The sequence below is a fragment of the Vipera berus genome (assembly GCF_964194415.1).
Source record: "Vipera berus genome assembly, chromosome: 3".
In the NCBI taxonomy this organism is placed as follows: domain Eukaryota; kingdom Metazoa; phylum Chordata; class Lepidosauria; order Squamata; family Viperidae; genus Vipera; species Vipera berus.
Genome location: NC_138204.1, coordinates 178,187,639 through 178,202,753, shown reverse-complemented (window position 1 = coordinate 178,202,753; position 15,115 = coordinate 178,187,639). Strand labels below are relative to the sequence as shown.

Sequence of the window (15,115 nt, the reverse complement as noted above, 5' to 3'; positions counted from 1 at the left end):
GGCCCATCTCCTACTGTGACTGCACATGAAATTAAATGTGTCCAGAGAAATAATGGAAACAGCGGAGCCTGTGTCCAGCTCCATCTTACAGGGGACCCCTTGCAGCTCCACCTGAAGTCTATATTTGGGTTTAAGGGGGGTCGGGCCCCGGTACAGCAGACACTTCTACGGCTTGAGCAAAACCCCATGCTGAACGGCCCCGGGGCCCCGGTACCTCTCCTGGTTGGATCTTCCGACTGGTGATTCGATGGCTGGTCCTTCTGGCGACCTCTGCAAACTGATGCAATGTGGCCGGTTTTTCCGCAAGCCTAGCACGTGGCTGTCCGGAACCTGCAGTCCAAGTGTTGGTGGCGGCTGCCAGAACCTGGACATCTAGGCAAGAGATCTGCCTTGTAAGTAGTCTCTTGCTGCTTGCTGCTGCGGAGCTGTTGGTCGGGTTATCTGTGCAACTTGTCAACTTTGGTGTCTTCTTCGGAGTCCTCGGTGAGTTCTGCGTCCTCGTGGTGGATGGCTTCTTTGCATTGCGTCGTTCTGGCAGGCCGGATCGTTTGGACGGCTCCACCGGCAGCTTCATCCACCATGACTTCATTCTGGGCATCTGCGAACGACAGGACCTCTTTGGCAAAAAGTTTCTGCTGCAGCTCTCTGTTGTGGAGGCCGCAGACGAGCCGGTCTCAAAGTCGCTCTTCGATGTCTGAAAATCGACACAGGTGTGCAGCCTGCCTCAAGGCCGCAATGTACTCAGATGCGGTCTCTCCCAGCTACTGTATTCGTTGTTCAAAGGCGTAGTGCCATGCAATCACCGACATCTTTGGTTGGAAGTGTTCTCCGAGCTTCTTCTTCAGTTCGGCATAGGAGATGGATTCCAACGGCATGGGCGCAAACAGGCTTTTGGCCAGATCGAACGTCGCTGGGCCTCACACACAAAGCAGCGTGGTGGCCTTCAGTCCGTCCTCTGCAACCTGGTTTGCCCAAAGGTAATTCTCGACCTGGGACAGGTACGAGGGCCATCCTTCTTGTTGCTTGATGTCGAATTATCACAGCCTTCCGACCTTGGGCATTCTGCTGGTCTTCGCGGCTAGATCTCAGCGTCGTTGAATCCTGCCTCTCCGTTGCCCAGAGACTGGTCCTCTGAGCGTGTGGTCACTAGCGTGGCTTAGCTAGCCAACCGTTGGGGGGGATTTGCTTTTCCCGCCAGGCGTGCGCTGCCTCTCCCCTAGTGACTTTCAGCTTCGACGGAAAAGCAGGATCCCACCCTCATCGCCAGTGTTGTGTACTGGGTTCTTTGCGCAGGAATGAAGATGAGGCGAGTGAGTTCAGCAAAGATCATGGTTTATTGCTTGCAGGATCTGAACTAGAGAACAGGACTGCAGATGCAGCAATTTATACCCTGGCCCCTAGGTGGCAGCCAATAGGTTTGAAGCAACCTATTGCCGCCTACGGGCAACCAATAGCAGCACTGGAGGCGGGCTGTCTGAGATGCTTGGAGCCGTTAGCTAGCTCCCTGCTCCAGCAGCCTGCCAGCCATTACCACTTGGTGTTAACAAGCAAGCCCAATACATTACATCTGGAAAACTTTGAAAGGAAAAAAAAGAAAAGAAAACAAATGTGTTCCAAATCCCATACACCTACAAGGATGAACACTAGATTTTTCTTTTGCATGCTGTATTTCCTCATTATTTACAGCATTGCATAGAAATTATGGCTCCCTCTAGTGGAAATTCTAAATGCTTATGTTCTTATAATTTTACATTTTAAAATATATCATTTGATAGGATAAATAAAAAACTCAGGATACTATCTAACATTCTTTCCTTGACCCTTATTTAGTCATAGTATTTCAGCTTACATCCAACAATTACATTCTAGAAATATGTTCTATACAATGCATATTAATCCTATAGCTTGGAAAGACAGGTAAAGAAGAGAACGTAATTTCTATTTATTTGAGATAATTCATCTTCAGCTCTTTCTTTTCTTTGTAAAAGAAGCATTGAAGCTGTAATGAACTTACACTGCAACTACTTTGTGTGACAGGCCAATAGTAGGCAACAGTTTTCTATCAAAATTTATTTCCCTTTTGCTATGACTGGGGATGAAATCTAGAAAGTCAAAACAATTATCTTTTTGCAAGAAGTAGCAACTGGAATTGGACAGCACTTCAGATTCAAAAGCAAATAGGTGTCTGAGAACATGCAAGCATATGACTGCAACTTCCTCAACCAAACCCATGTTTCCTGGTATCATTCTGCTAGTAGAGAGCAGTTGTGAACCTTCCACGGAAAGGTCCAGTTGCCTTAAGGAGCTGCAGGTGAGTACTAAATTAAAAAAATTCTAAAGTATGGCACAACTCTTGTAGCAGTCAATCAGGTAAAATTCATCTGTTACAATGGGCAAAGATAGATTCCTTTCCTATTTTTTTCCTAGGATATATTAGACTACATCTTCCAGAATTCTCAGCCAACATATGTAAATTGTAATATAACAAATTGGAGGGCAACTGCTTAGAGAAGGGTGCCTAAGGCAAAAATAGGTGGCAATATTCCAGATAACTTGGTGGGTGTGTGAAGTCATCAAATAAAGCGAAGTTATTCACATAAATCCAAGACTTGAACTATAAACTGTATTTGTTAAGTCTGTTTGATAGATGAAAACACATCTGATAGACCTTTAATATAAGCTGGTAATTTTTTTGATTACTTTGGACATTTCCTGATAAGTGATAATCAGCTCAAGGTCAAATCTAAGGTGTGCAATCTGATTTTTTCACAAACCTTTTGCTCCAAATGCAAGCATAGAAATTTTGTCCAGAAATAGTTAATTAATAGCTTGCATAGGTTATTTTAGTTCAATGAAATAAATAGGTGAGCCTGCTGAATCTAAGTAGTGGCCCTTTGAAATTGCCTGTATCAGTCTCAGACATTCATTTCATTTTTGGAATTTATTATAGTTATCTGACATGTTGGCTTTGCTTTTGACATGGGGAGCAATGATGATATTGTGCAGTAGTTTGTGGTATGTTCTGGGAGCAAGAAGAAGGTAAAGAAAATTACTTTCAAACATTCTGTCATGAATTCTGATTTTCCTTCCTTTTAATAATATTAAAGTTTTCTTTTTTAAAAAAAACTATATGTTTAACACTTTTATTAACTAATTGATACAATGATTACAATGATTGATTATTCATATGTATATGCACGGGAAAGCAACATAAATGTATTATATAAATATATATGTATGTATGTATAGTGTAAATAGACATTATAATCATATATAAATAGATGATTCATATATTATCATGAATCAGCATTTTATTCAAAGGGTTAGATAAACTGCCCCAAATTATAAAGGATATCTTTAGCATGGCAAATAGATTTCATTGAATTTGATTTACAATAGGTCTAAAGTATTCTAGTTATTGGGGCTATATTAAGCTTCTGGACTGGACTCAAATCATGGAGTTCTTATCAGTTCTCTACTATCTCCTCAATAGATTTATCCCTCAGGGGAGAGCAAAGTACCAAACATCAAGGCAAAACTTTAATATATACTGTAAATTTACACTCTATGTAAATATGAATATATATTCCTTTCTTTAGACATCCAGGGGAGCCACCTTTGGAGAATGGAATGCTGCCATATCTTGGCTGTGCTTTACAGTTTGGAGTCAATCCTCTCAAATTCCTCAGGGAACGACAAAAGAAGCATGGTTCCACTTTCACATGCCAATTGGCTGGAAAATATGTCCACTTCCTCACAGATCCATTCTCTTATCATGCTGTGATGCAACAAGGAAGAAACCTGGATTGGAAAAAATTCCATTTTACAACTTCAGCAAAGGTACTATTTCAAAAGAATAACTATAGTAATTAAGTTCTTTTTCTGTTAAACGTGCGCAGGGTAAAGGGCTCAGTTTTAAAACCATGCCACCAAATATGGATTGGTGTGGGTTTTGGGGTTGTTAACACAATGTAAGGATGCTGTCCCAATATTCTTCAGATCCAAGCTTTTAAGTCCAATGGGATGAAACCAAATTTCACATTAATTGTAATTATTGTTTTTTCTTATTTATAGTTCAGTAGTTCAAACTGCCTCTACTGCTTTTACAACCTCGAAGAATGTTCCTTAATGTATATAGATATTGATTTTCTTTATGGATTTTGATAAATCAATGCCAGCATATTTAAAGCAAAGAAAGCAAGAATATAAATGTAGGATTTTAACTATCAGTTTAGTGATTGGCCTGACTGATTCAGGGTGTAATTTTGTGCTCTCTTGCCTAACACATCTTTGCTTGCAGGCTGGTATCAGATGATTTATATCTTTCAAATAAAGACACAGTTCAGTGTCAAATTTTATCTCCCCACCTTTGTAATTTAGATTACTGTTGGAAAACAGAAGTGTAAACACTGCTTTGTTCAGAATACATAAAGTAACAGCAAATTATTTTCAAGTATAACTATTCTGCCATATAGACAACCATTAATATGATGGATTTTTAATCTGGAAGATAAGTTTTAGATTAGTTTCAGCTTTAGTATTTGCTATCATTTTCTCATCCAGCATAGAAAGCCAATGATGGATGTAAACCCATTTCCTATTGTAGATGAATCTCCTGAGTTTAAATGGTTACTAAATGGGGATTCTAAATGGCTGTACTCTATCACTTAGAATCCATCAGTAGGCAGTATGTTTAGGTATACCTCATCCCTAAGTTTTTCTTTCCCTTTTATAAATTATATAAAAAAATAAAGTGCTTTCAATTTCAGATGCACAGGACACACAACACTCTAAGTAGTGCCATTCAGTTCTACCTTTAAGATGATTTGTGGTGAGTTAAATGCCATCAAAATAGGGTGAAAAGAGAGGAGAAGAGATTAGATAATTAATTAGTGGCAATTAATATTCTCAATATTTTGTGACAGGCCTTTGGACACGCAAGCATTGATCCAAGTGATGGATTCACTACTGAGAATATGCACCATACCTTCACAAGAACATTGCAGGGTAATGCCTTAACATTTCTCAGTGAAACTATGATGGAGAACTTGCATTATGTCATGGTGGAGTCAACTGCAGGAAAAATGAACTCCGGTGACTGGGTCACGGATAAGCTTTATGAATTCTGCTGTCGTGTGATATTTGAATCTGGGTTTTTAACACTTTTTGGTACAGAATTTAATACACATCACGACAGGGTCCTTGCTTCTAGTCAACAAGCCCAGAGAGCACGTATTCTCAGTGCCCTAGAGAACTTCAAGGAATTTGACCAAATCTTTCCAGCTCTTGTAGCAGGTCTTCCTATTCATCTATTTAAAAATGCTTACAGTGCACGAGAGAAGCTAGCTGAGACTCTGCTCCACGAGAACCTTAAAAAAAGAGAAAACATTTCTGAACTCATTTCTCTCCGAATGTACTTGAATGATACATTGTCCACTTTTGATGATATGGATAAAGCAAAGACACATGTTGCAACACTGTGGGCATCACAAGCTAACACGATACCTGCTACATTTTGGAGTTCATTCTATCTTATTAGGTGAGTTCATACAAATGGTGGTCTACAAGTACACTATTTCTATTATAGTCAGTTTATTTACTGTTGACTAAGTGGTGACATTAGTATTAGTTGATATGCTGGATGAATGTTGTTAAATATATTAATGATATTTGTTAAAAAATTTCTTCTGCCTGTCTGGATTTCAGACCCTATTCATAAAGCATGTTATTAGAGCTCTATAAAGAAGGATTGGCAGGGGACAAGTAAAAAAGAAAGATCAGCCTAGAATCATTATGTAGCCACAGAGAAACTCCAGCCTCCCTTGATTTCTGTTGACCTATTAACCAGATGCTGACTGTTCATAGAGATGATTCCTGTACGTAAGCTTTTAGCAATAAATCAATTAAATTGAACTCTCACATGTGGACCTGGTTTTTTTGCAACTGACACCATAGACATGATAGATATGGTTTGTTAATAAATGAGCAGTGCAAATGTCCTCAAAACTGGGAAGAATTGAACAACCAGCTCTTTTGCAAATGTACTGCTGTAGGGTATTATTTTATAAAACAAAATATGTTTCATTTTTGCTACAAAGCTTAGCCTTTTCCAAACCAATATTACCTAATGACTTTAAATCAGAACTCTTACAAAGCTTATGCTGGACAGGAATTCAGGATTTGTTATCCTAGGATTTGAGGACATCAGGCTGGGAAAGGCTGAACCAGAGAATCTTAATTTGCCAATTCCATGATGGCCAGAAATCTTTTCAAGAACCTCTCTGAAGATAAGGAGTCTCATGAAACCAATATTACAAAAGGAAGAGCATTAAAATGAACTCTAAAAAAGGCCATTTATATTTGCTCAGAGTTAGATTGGGTAAATACACTATAACGCAGGGGTGTCAAACTGCCGGCCCATGGGTCAGATGCATCATGCCGAAACTGCACCCACCCCATTGCCAGCAATGGAAAAAAAGTTGCGATACATCATGACACGTCACGTGATGTTGTGAGTTTGACACCTCTGTTATAACGGATGCTTGCAGCATCCTAACGTTTGGTGATAAAATTTAGGAACACTGGTGAGGTTATTCTGATGATACATGTTCCCAATTTATCCATTCATCCTTAATCTGACCTCCATAAGGGTTAATTGGCCTATGGATTCAGGAAAAAGGATGAAACTACATAATACCTCCATAGAAGTTTGATGCCAACAAGATTGGTAGTTTTACACCATCAGCAGAAATACTAGCTCTACAGGATCAAACATGATTCTGAACCACAAAGTTGGAATCATGGTCCAAATTTGGGCCCTAATGCTTGGAACATTAGCTTTAGGCTTCACAATTGCATTAGGGACACATTTTGGCGAACTGAACTGATTCCCAATAAACATGATTGAAGGGTTTAATATGCTCGAAGGGTTGTAAAAGGACTGAACTACATAAGGTAAAGGTAAAGGTTCCCCCGCACACGAGTGCTAGTCGTTTCCGACTCTAGGGGCCGGTGCTCATCTCCGTTTCAAAGCCGAAGAGCCAGCGCTTGTCCGAGGACATCTCCGTGGTCATGTGGCCGGCATGACTAGACGCCAAAGGCACACGGAATGCTGTTACCTTCCCACCGTAGTGGTCCCTATTTTTCTACTTGCATTTTTAGGTGCTTTCGAACTGCTAGGTTGGCAGAAACTGAACTACATACTATACAATAATTGTGTGACTCGTTTAGGTATAATTGCTGCAGAAATATAAATTTAGTTCTGTTAAAGTTACAACATGCCAACTTCCAGGTTATGATGCTTGAGTCTCCAGTACTTTGGGTGAGATAACTTCTCAATTGTGTCCTTTTTGGAATATATGAGGTTAAAAACAAACTTTCAGAATACATTTTGATAGTGGGATTCTAAGACTGAGAAGTAAAATGGAAAGCAATAAAGCTGATCATAGAGAGAATGTAGATAGAATACTTCCACAGGTAAACTGAACCATGCAACCACATTTTCATAGCTGAGTCAAGAGAGAAATGTTGCCAATGGCCATACTTTCTGTTTTGGTTGTTTAAGATTTTATTATCCTGGCCAAGGCCTGCCTGTAACTCAACACAACCTGGAGCTATTTCTAAGGATAGCGCACAATGACTGTAATAATGCATTTTATTGATGTTCATTGTATGGCTTAGACTAATGTCTAGAGTCGCCTTGGCAAGATGGACAACACAGATAATTAAAAATAAACAAATAAAATAATGTGAATATTTGTATTGTGATGTCACTATGTCTTTCTCTTTCAGGAATCCCAGTGCAATGAAAGCAGCTACAAAAGAGGCAGAACGAGTGCTAAAAGATGCTGGTGAAAAGATCTGTACAAGCAGGAAACCCATTTGCTTGAATCAAAAACAGCTGGATGACATGCCTATATTAGGTACGCTTGGTTAACTTTTACTGAAATATATGAACTCCCATCTGCTAGAATTTAGAAACCACTAATCATCAGAACAAATCAGCTGGGTAATAGTCTTAGTCTTGCTCTAATGATGAAATATAGTACGCTTGGCGGGAACAACAGTACATGCATTGGTTTTGCTCTTTCATTTTTACTGGATCAGGTTTGACCGTAATATCAGTATAGTAGCACAGCTGTTTATCTTACATTTACGTGAAATTTCATTTTCACTCTCTCTACATAGACAGCATTATAAAAGAAGCACTAAGACTCTCCAGTGCATCCATGACAGTCCGAGTTGCAAAGAAAGATTTCATTTTGCAATTAGGCAGTGATTCCTACAATATCCGCAAAGATGACATCATAGCTGTTTATCCCCAGCTGTTGCATCTTGATCCTGAAATCTACCCTGATCCACTGGTGAGTTTTCCAACAATCAGTTTGCCAGACTACTAACAGGAAGAAATAATTCTATATTATAAAACAGTTTGGGTTTTGCTCAGTGAATTCTCCCACAGGTAAGAACTTAATACCATAGGAAGAATAATATCAGTATTTGTCCAGGCTCCATCTTTGCCTTAGTATTAGCTACAATAAGGTGCATTAATACTTTTCATTTGTGATTATATAATCAGTTTAAATATCATCCCAATAATTATTTCAGTTTTAGTTTCCTAAGACATTATGTTTTACCAACGTTGATAAACTACTGGGAAAGAAATGGACTGAAATAACCATTCTACCCTAAGATTATTAAACAAACCATGTTCATAGGTAGAAAGTGTTAATGTACAGCATACTACTTTGGATATAGTAAGACAGATGCCATAAATACCATAATTAGCTGCCAAATAATCTGTTTTGGTGATAATTTTACTAAAGTGTACAATACAAAGATGAATACAAATACAAAGTAAGAAAAATATAAACAGTAAGGAAAAAGTGCAAAGATATAGATTAGAAGAAAGAAAGAAATCTTCATACTATTTTAAATATCTCACAGGAAATATTATTTCAAGTCCGTCTAGCCCTTAAGTTTCCCAAGTCCCCTTTTTGCTATTTTCAAAAGTTATTTTTTAATCTTTAAATTTAAATAAAACTTCATTAATCTAGGATACAAGGAAACTCCCAGCATAAATCTAGCATTCAGAAGATTATTAATAACCAAACAGGTAACCTCCTAGAGTAGTTAAGAAAGGTAATAGGTAAAGCCAGGGTGCTTTTGAAGACCTAAACCATGGCTTAGGTTAGATGATTTTCCATAGATTCCCGGAACTCTCAAACCTGCTGGAGATTACTATGTTGCTATCTCTTTGTGGGGAGCTTGTGTATAAAGCAAACCTGTGGGTAATTTGAGCTGTCTCCTTGATCTGGAAAGGAGTTCCAAGGAGCCAATGCATTCACAGGCTTCTCCCCCCCCCCCACAAAATCTGGCAGTTTCATTCATATGGATCCATCTTCAATCTGCCATTATTCCCCAGAAGTCCATAATTTTTGTGAAAGTTAAAATTAAATGATAATGCATGTGTATACATATATGGTTGAAACTTAACATTAAGAAAACCAAGATCATGGCATCTGGCCCTCTCAAATCCTGGCAAATAGATGGGGAAGAAATGGAGGTAGTGACAGATTTTATTTTCCTGGGCTCCAAGATCACCACAGATGGGGACTGCAGCCAAGAAATTAAAAGACACTTGCTCCTGGGGAGGAAAGCCATGGCAAATCTAGACAGCACACTAAAAAGCAGAGACATCACCCTGCCAACAAAAGTGCGTATAGTCAAGGCTATGGTCTTCCCAGTTGTAATGTATGGCTGTGAAAGTTGGACCATAAGAAAGGTTGAACACCAAAGAATTGAGGCCTTTGAACTATGGTGCTGGAGAAGACTCCTGCGAGTCCCTTGGACTGCAAGGCGATCAAACCGGTCAGTCCTAGAGGAGATCAACCCTGACTGCTCTTTAGAAGGCCAGATCCTGAAGTTGAAGCTCAAATACTTTGGCCACCTAATGAGAAGGAAGGACTCACTGGAGAATAGCCTAATGCTGGGAAAGGTTGAGGGCAAGAGAAGAAGGGGACGACAGAGAATGAGGTGGCTGGATGGAGTCACTGAAGCACTAGGCGTGAGCTTAAATGGACTCCAGAAGATGGTAGAGGACAGGAAAGCCTGGAGGAACGTTGTCCATGGGGTCGTGATGGGTCAGACACAACTTCGCAACTAACAATACATATATGGAGAGAGAGAGAGACACAGAGAGAGTGTGTTTGGTGTAGTGGTAAAAGTGCTGGTCTAGAAACCAGGAGATTGTTAATTCTTGTCCCATCTTAGACAAGAAAGCCAGCTGGGTCAGTCACACCCCTTCAGCCTAACCCATCTCATATAGTTAATTGTTGGGAAAATAGAAGGAAGGAGTATTAATGTGGGTTTTCCACCTTGAGCTATTGATAAAAATCATAGAAGGATAAAAATGTAATAAATAAATAATATATAGATTGAAAGAGAGTGATTGTTGCTTTTGGATCCATACTTACTAATGATAAGGAGGAAAAAACTTACTCCCTCAAGAATTTCTGTAATAAGTAGAAAGCAAAGTAAAAATATCTATATCTATAGACAGTGATAACATTAGAAGTGACAAACTAAATGTAAAATATCAAGGCTATGACTACTCATTGGGTTAAAAGAAAGGAAGCAGGGTTTATTGCTTATTTCATCACCCAAGGTTTTCCCACTTCAAAGTGCTGTTTTAAAGTATATTCAATCAAGTGTTAATTTGATCTGAAACGTTTATATATTTCCAACATTTTATGTAATATTTTATCTGAAAGTTGTTTAATATTCTGAAATATATTATCATATTTAATTTATCTGGCTAGTAACATATTCAGCAATTGATTTCCAAATCATCAGAAAAAAGAATACATATTCAGTTTTCATTTGCAACTCTTAAATTATCTTAAGGTTGCTGAGTTAACAAATAACACTATTTTGAATTTTGTTACAGACATTCAAATTTGATCGTTATCTTGGAGAAAATGGAGAAGAAAAAACTTTCTATCGTAATGGTCACAAATTAAAATATTATTATATGCCATTTGGAACAGGATTGGCAAAATGTCCTGGAAGATTGTTTGCTATTAATGAAATCAAACAATTTCTGAGTTTCTTGCTTTTCTATTTTGAAGTGGAACTAATTGACAAGAATGTAAAGTGCCCTTCTTTGGATCAATCGCGAGCTGGACTTGGTGTTTTGCAACCTTCAAATGATATAGATTTCAAGTACAGATTAAAACTTTCATGAATGTGAAGAGCATTATTATATCTTAGTAGCAGTCCTCCAAAGAATTGTAATATACTAGAAAAAAATGAGACAGCTTGGAGAAACTCCTATCATTATTTTATATGATAGTATAGGAAATATTTTCCAGTGTAAATTAGATTTCTGGACTGATTCTTGTGAGCTCTGGAGATAGTTCTTTCCACTAAATGTGCTTGTATTGGTTTTGAGAGCAGATCAGAGTAAAGGGAAAAATCGCTATAGGATATAAATTGACCATCTATAACCCCAAAGCCTTTGAGACAAGATTACTTCAGCACATTTTGAAAAACAATACATAACCTTGCACCATACTGCCTTTTACGTACTTGTAAATAAAGCTTGCAAACATAAGTTCATGGGTTAGACTTTAGGTCACTGATAAAATGTGTACAAAACTCATCCTAATACCAAATGAGTATGAATATTTTTTCACGCAAGGGTGGTCCAGCTTTTCTTAAGGTTTTTGTAGACCCTGATCTTAACATCATCCCAAATAAAGGTCTGGTTTTTGTGGGGTTTTGTTTATTTGTATATAACTACAAATATACTGTTATATTTTTCTTCAATAAAATATTTTATTCATTCTGGAAAGCTTTAAGAGTGTTTTCTTATTCTTCAGCTCAGACAATTTTCAGTGGTGATGACATCTCCTATTACAGAACCAATCAAAAATCTGCTCAGTATGTATCATCTAAAAAATATTGAGAGGAAAACATCAGGGGAAAATAAGAATTCTGGGTCATGAGCAAATAGAAGGCCACTGTCAGTTTACTTACTGATAGACCAAAGTAACCTCACACTATTTTATTCTTTCTCTGGCATAGTCAGCAAAACTACACAAGCTTCCTAATATATCAAATGGAATACAGGCTGTGCTATTTATTTAACCTATAATAACCTTCAAAACAAGCAGGCAAAGACTTTTTAACATGAGTAGTGAAAAGAAATAATAAGAATTCATCCTTCAGGCCAGCAAATGGATTCATGTCACATTTTTTTTAAAAAAATACTACAGTACCTAGCCAAGTTCCTTTTCTTAGTCTAACAACTGTTAAATCAATGCAAGGAGAAATCCCATCCACATGTGTTACCCATCTTAGAGTCAGGGTGAGGGAACATAGTTTTGAAAATAGTGTCTACCTTCAACTGAGTATTTTCTATAAGCAAATGCACAGAAGTTAAGCAAAGAACTTTTAACCTGGAAAAAGGATGACTGGAAAAAGATAGAAGTGTACTGAATAAAATTACGCATGGCATGGAGAAAGTAACTAGGGAATCCTTTTTTTCTGCCTCTCAAAATACTAGGACCTGTGACCATCCTATAAAGTAGAGTGGAAGGACATATATAATGATCACAGGAACTATTTATTTGTATGGATGTACATATGTATGTAGGGACGTGGTGGCTCAGTAGGTTAGGACGCGGAGCTTGTCGATCAGAAGGTCGGCAGTTTGGCGGGTTGAATCCCGAGTGCTGCATAACAGAGTGAGCGCCTGTTACTCGTCCCAGCTTCTGCCAACCTAGCAGTTTGAAAGCACGTAAAAATGCAAGTAGAAAAATAGGGACCACTACGCATCTAGTCATGCCGGCCACATGACCACGGAGACGTCCTCGGACAAATGCTGGCTCTTCGGCTTTGAAACGGAGATGAGCACCGGCCCCTAGAGTTGGAAACGACTAGCACGCATGTGCGGGGGAACCTTTACCTTTACCTTTTATGTATGTATGTATGTATGTATGTGTTGGGTGGAGCACCCGGTCTACCAAATATAAAGCAGTCTGTTCTGCATTTCGCTCCAGTCTAGGAGCATCTTTTGCAGGCAGATGTCACTACTGTGAACACTGTATGTATATGTGTGTGTGTGTGTGTGTGTGTGTGTGTGTGTGTGTGTGTATTCCAGTGACCCCTGCTCTATGGAACATCCTCCCTTCAGAGAGCACAATGGCCTGAACCCTATTAGCCTTTTATAAGGCCTTAAAAACTTGACTATGATCCCGAACCTGGGGCATTAAATGTGCCAAGGGCCCGTTTCCTGCTTATATTGCTAACAGGCCAAATATTTTTCTCTTGTGTACCTTGAATTGGATGTTTTAATGTTTTCTACTGATTTTATTGTTTTGAATTTTTGAATTTTTTTTTAAAGAATTGTAAGCCATCCAGAGTCATTTACTGAGATCGGCAGCTATAGAAATTGAACAAACCTGTAGAATTAATTACCAGGGTGGTCATTAACATGAATGGTTTTGGAGGGATTCCACACAGGAGTTGCATAGAGGAAGAAGGCATTTGTTTGTCTCTTGCTTGTAAGCACCTTAGAAACATCTGATTGATTGCTGTAGAAACAAGTGATTGAATTGATATAGGCCTTGATCTGATATAGGCCTTGATCTGATCCAGCATGGCTACTTATGTTTTTATATCACACTTTATGCTGCAGCACCTTCAAATACATGTACCAATCATGCTATTCCCTTTTGGAAAAAGCAAAGTTAGATAAATGCAGAAAACTAGTAAGAATGAATAAGGTGAAAGGAGACGAAGGCGTGAACAAAGAGAAAAGAAAATATAGCTGAGTAGAGATTATGCCAACACCATGGCTATGCATGTATCCTATACATTTCTATCCCTACGTTTTCAATTTATATGTATTTTGCTCTTTTTACTGCATTCTTGCAATTATCTTTTCTATCTATAAATATTAAACCAGTGTTTTTCAAACTTGCTCATTTTAAAATGGGTGAATTTCAATCCCCAGAATGCTGATTGGGAAATTCTGAAGTCCACACATTTTAAAATTATCATTTGAAAAACACCACATTAAACTATTTGTTTCTTTCCTCATGTTTTTTCAAAAATAGTTTCTCAACTGATTTTTTTTCTCATCCACAACCAATTTAAAATTTGTTATTCTACCAAGCATCTTTTTAAATATTTCCACTGATGGAGACTTAAGTTATTTCACTCTGTTCTAAGCAGTACCTACATCCTCTTTCTAGTCACAGTGTTGGGAGATTAATCTATCTTTTATTTTTTTGAGACAAGAGCTGTACTTTCTCTTCAAACCATACATCTTTCATTTCCATTCTTTCATTTCTTTCTTTTTCTTCCTTGTCCATTTTTCCTCAAGAGCCCCCCCGCTGAAAATATGATTTGACCCACATTCAGAACCTTTTACCATTATATGCTTCATTAATTCATAAGGAACCAAATTAATCATACTTTATTGATTCATTACTATTTTATGTATATGCATGGATGGAGTGGTGTGTAAACCACAGATTTGAAACAAGAAGATATTTCTCAGTGACAGTCATTTTTCTCATTTGTTCTTCAGTCTTCCAAAGGTCAGTCTCTTTCTCTATTCTGCCTTCTCTGTTATCAGTTAGTGCAGCATAAGATGTAATTATCAAAATATGAATTCCTACTATCATACACTCTAGCAACAATCTAGTTCAGAGATCCCCAACCCTCAAGCTGAGGACTGATACTAGTCCACAGCCCATTGGGAACTGGGCAGCGGAAGCAGTGTGCGAGTTCACAAAGCTTCATTTACACATGCCTGAGAGCTAGGTTGCCTATGCAAAACCATCCCTTCCCCCTTATCGCCGCTACTGCTGCTGATTTGTGGAGCCAGAAGGGTTGGGGACCACTGATCTAGATGAAATCAATTCATACTTTCTGACATACACTACATTTGATTTCTTTCATTCATAACTATAATTCAGCTTCCCTTCTACATCAATGCATAATTGCATAAGATTATCTTCATTCAGATCTAAAACACTATTTCTATTTTTATTAACTGAACAAATATTTTTACCAATAATTTTATTCCTGCTCTTTACTATAT

The 15,115-nt window shown here is 38.1% G+C and overlaps 1 protein-coding gene across 1 annotated transcript; it reads left to right on the top strand.

Moving 5' to 3' along the window:
- Window positions 1-2,959: 2,959 nt before the first annotated feature.
- CYP7A1 (cytochrome P450 family 7 subfamily A member 1) lies at window positions 2,960-11,245 on the top strand (the record flags this gene model as incomplete). The annotated part of the gene is made up of 6 exons (XM_081325604.1): window positions 2,960-3,039; window positions 3,600-3,840; window positions 4,926-5,539; window positions 7,792-7,922; window positions 8,188-8,363; window positions 10,949-11,245. The coding sequence occupies 6 exons, from the start codon at window positions 2,960-2,962 to the stop codon at window positions 11,243-11,245; spliced, it is 1,539 nt and encodes a 512-aa protein (XP_081181730.1).
- Window positions 11,246-15,115: the final 3,870 nt, after the last annotated feature.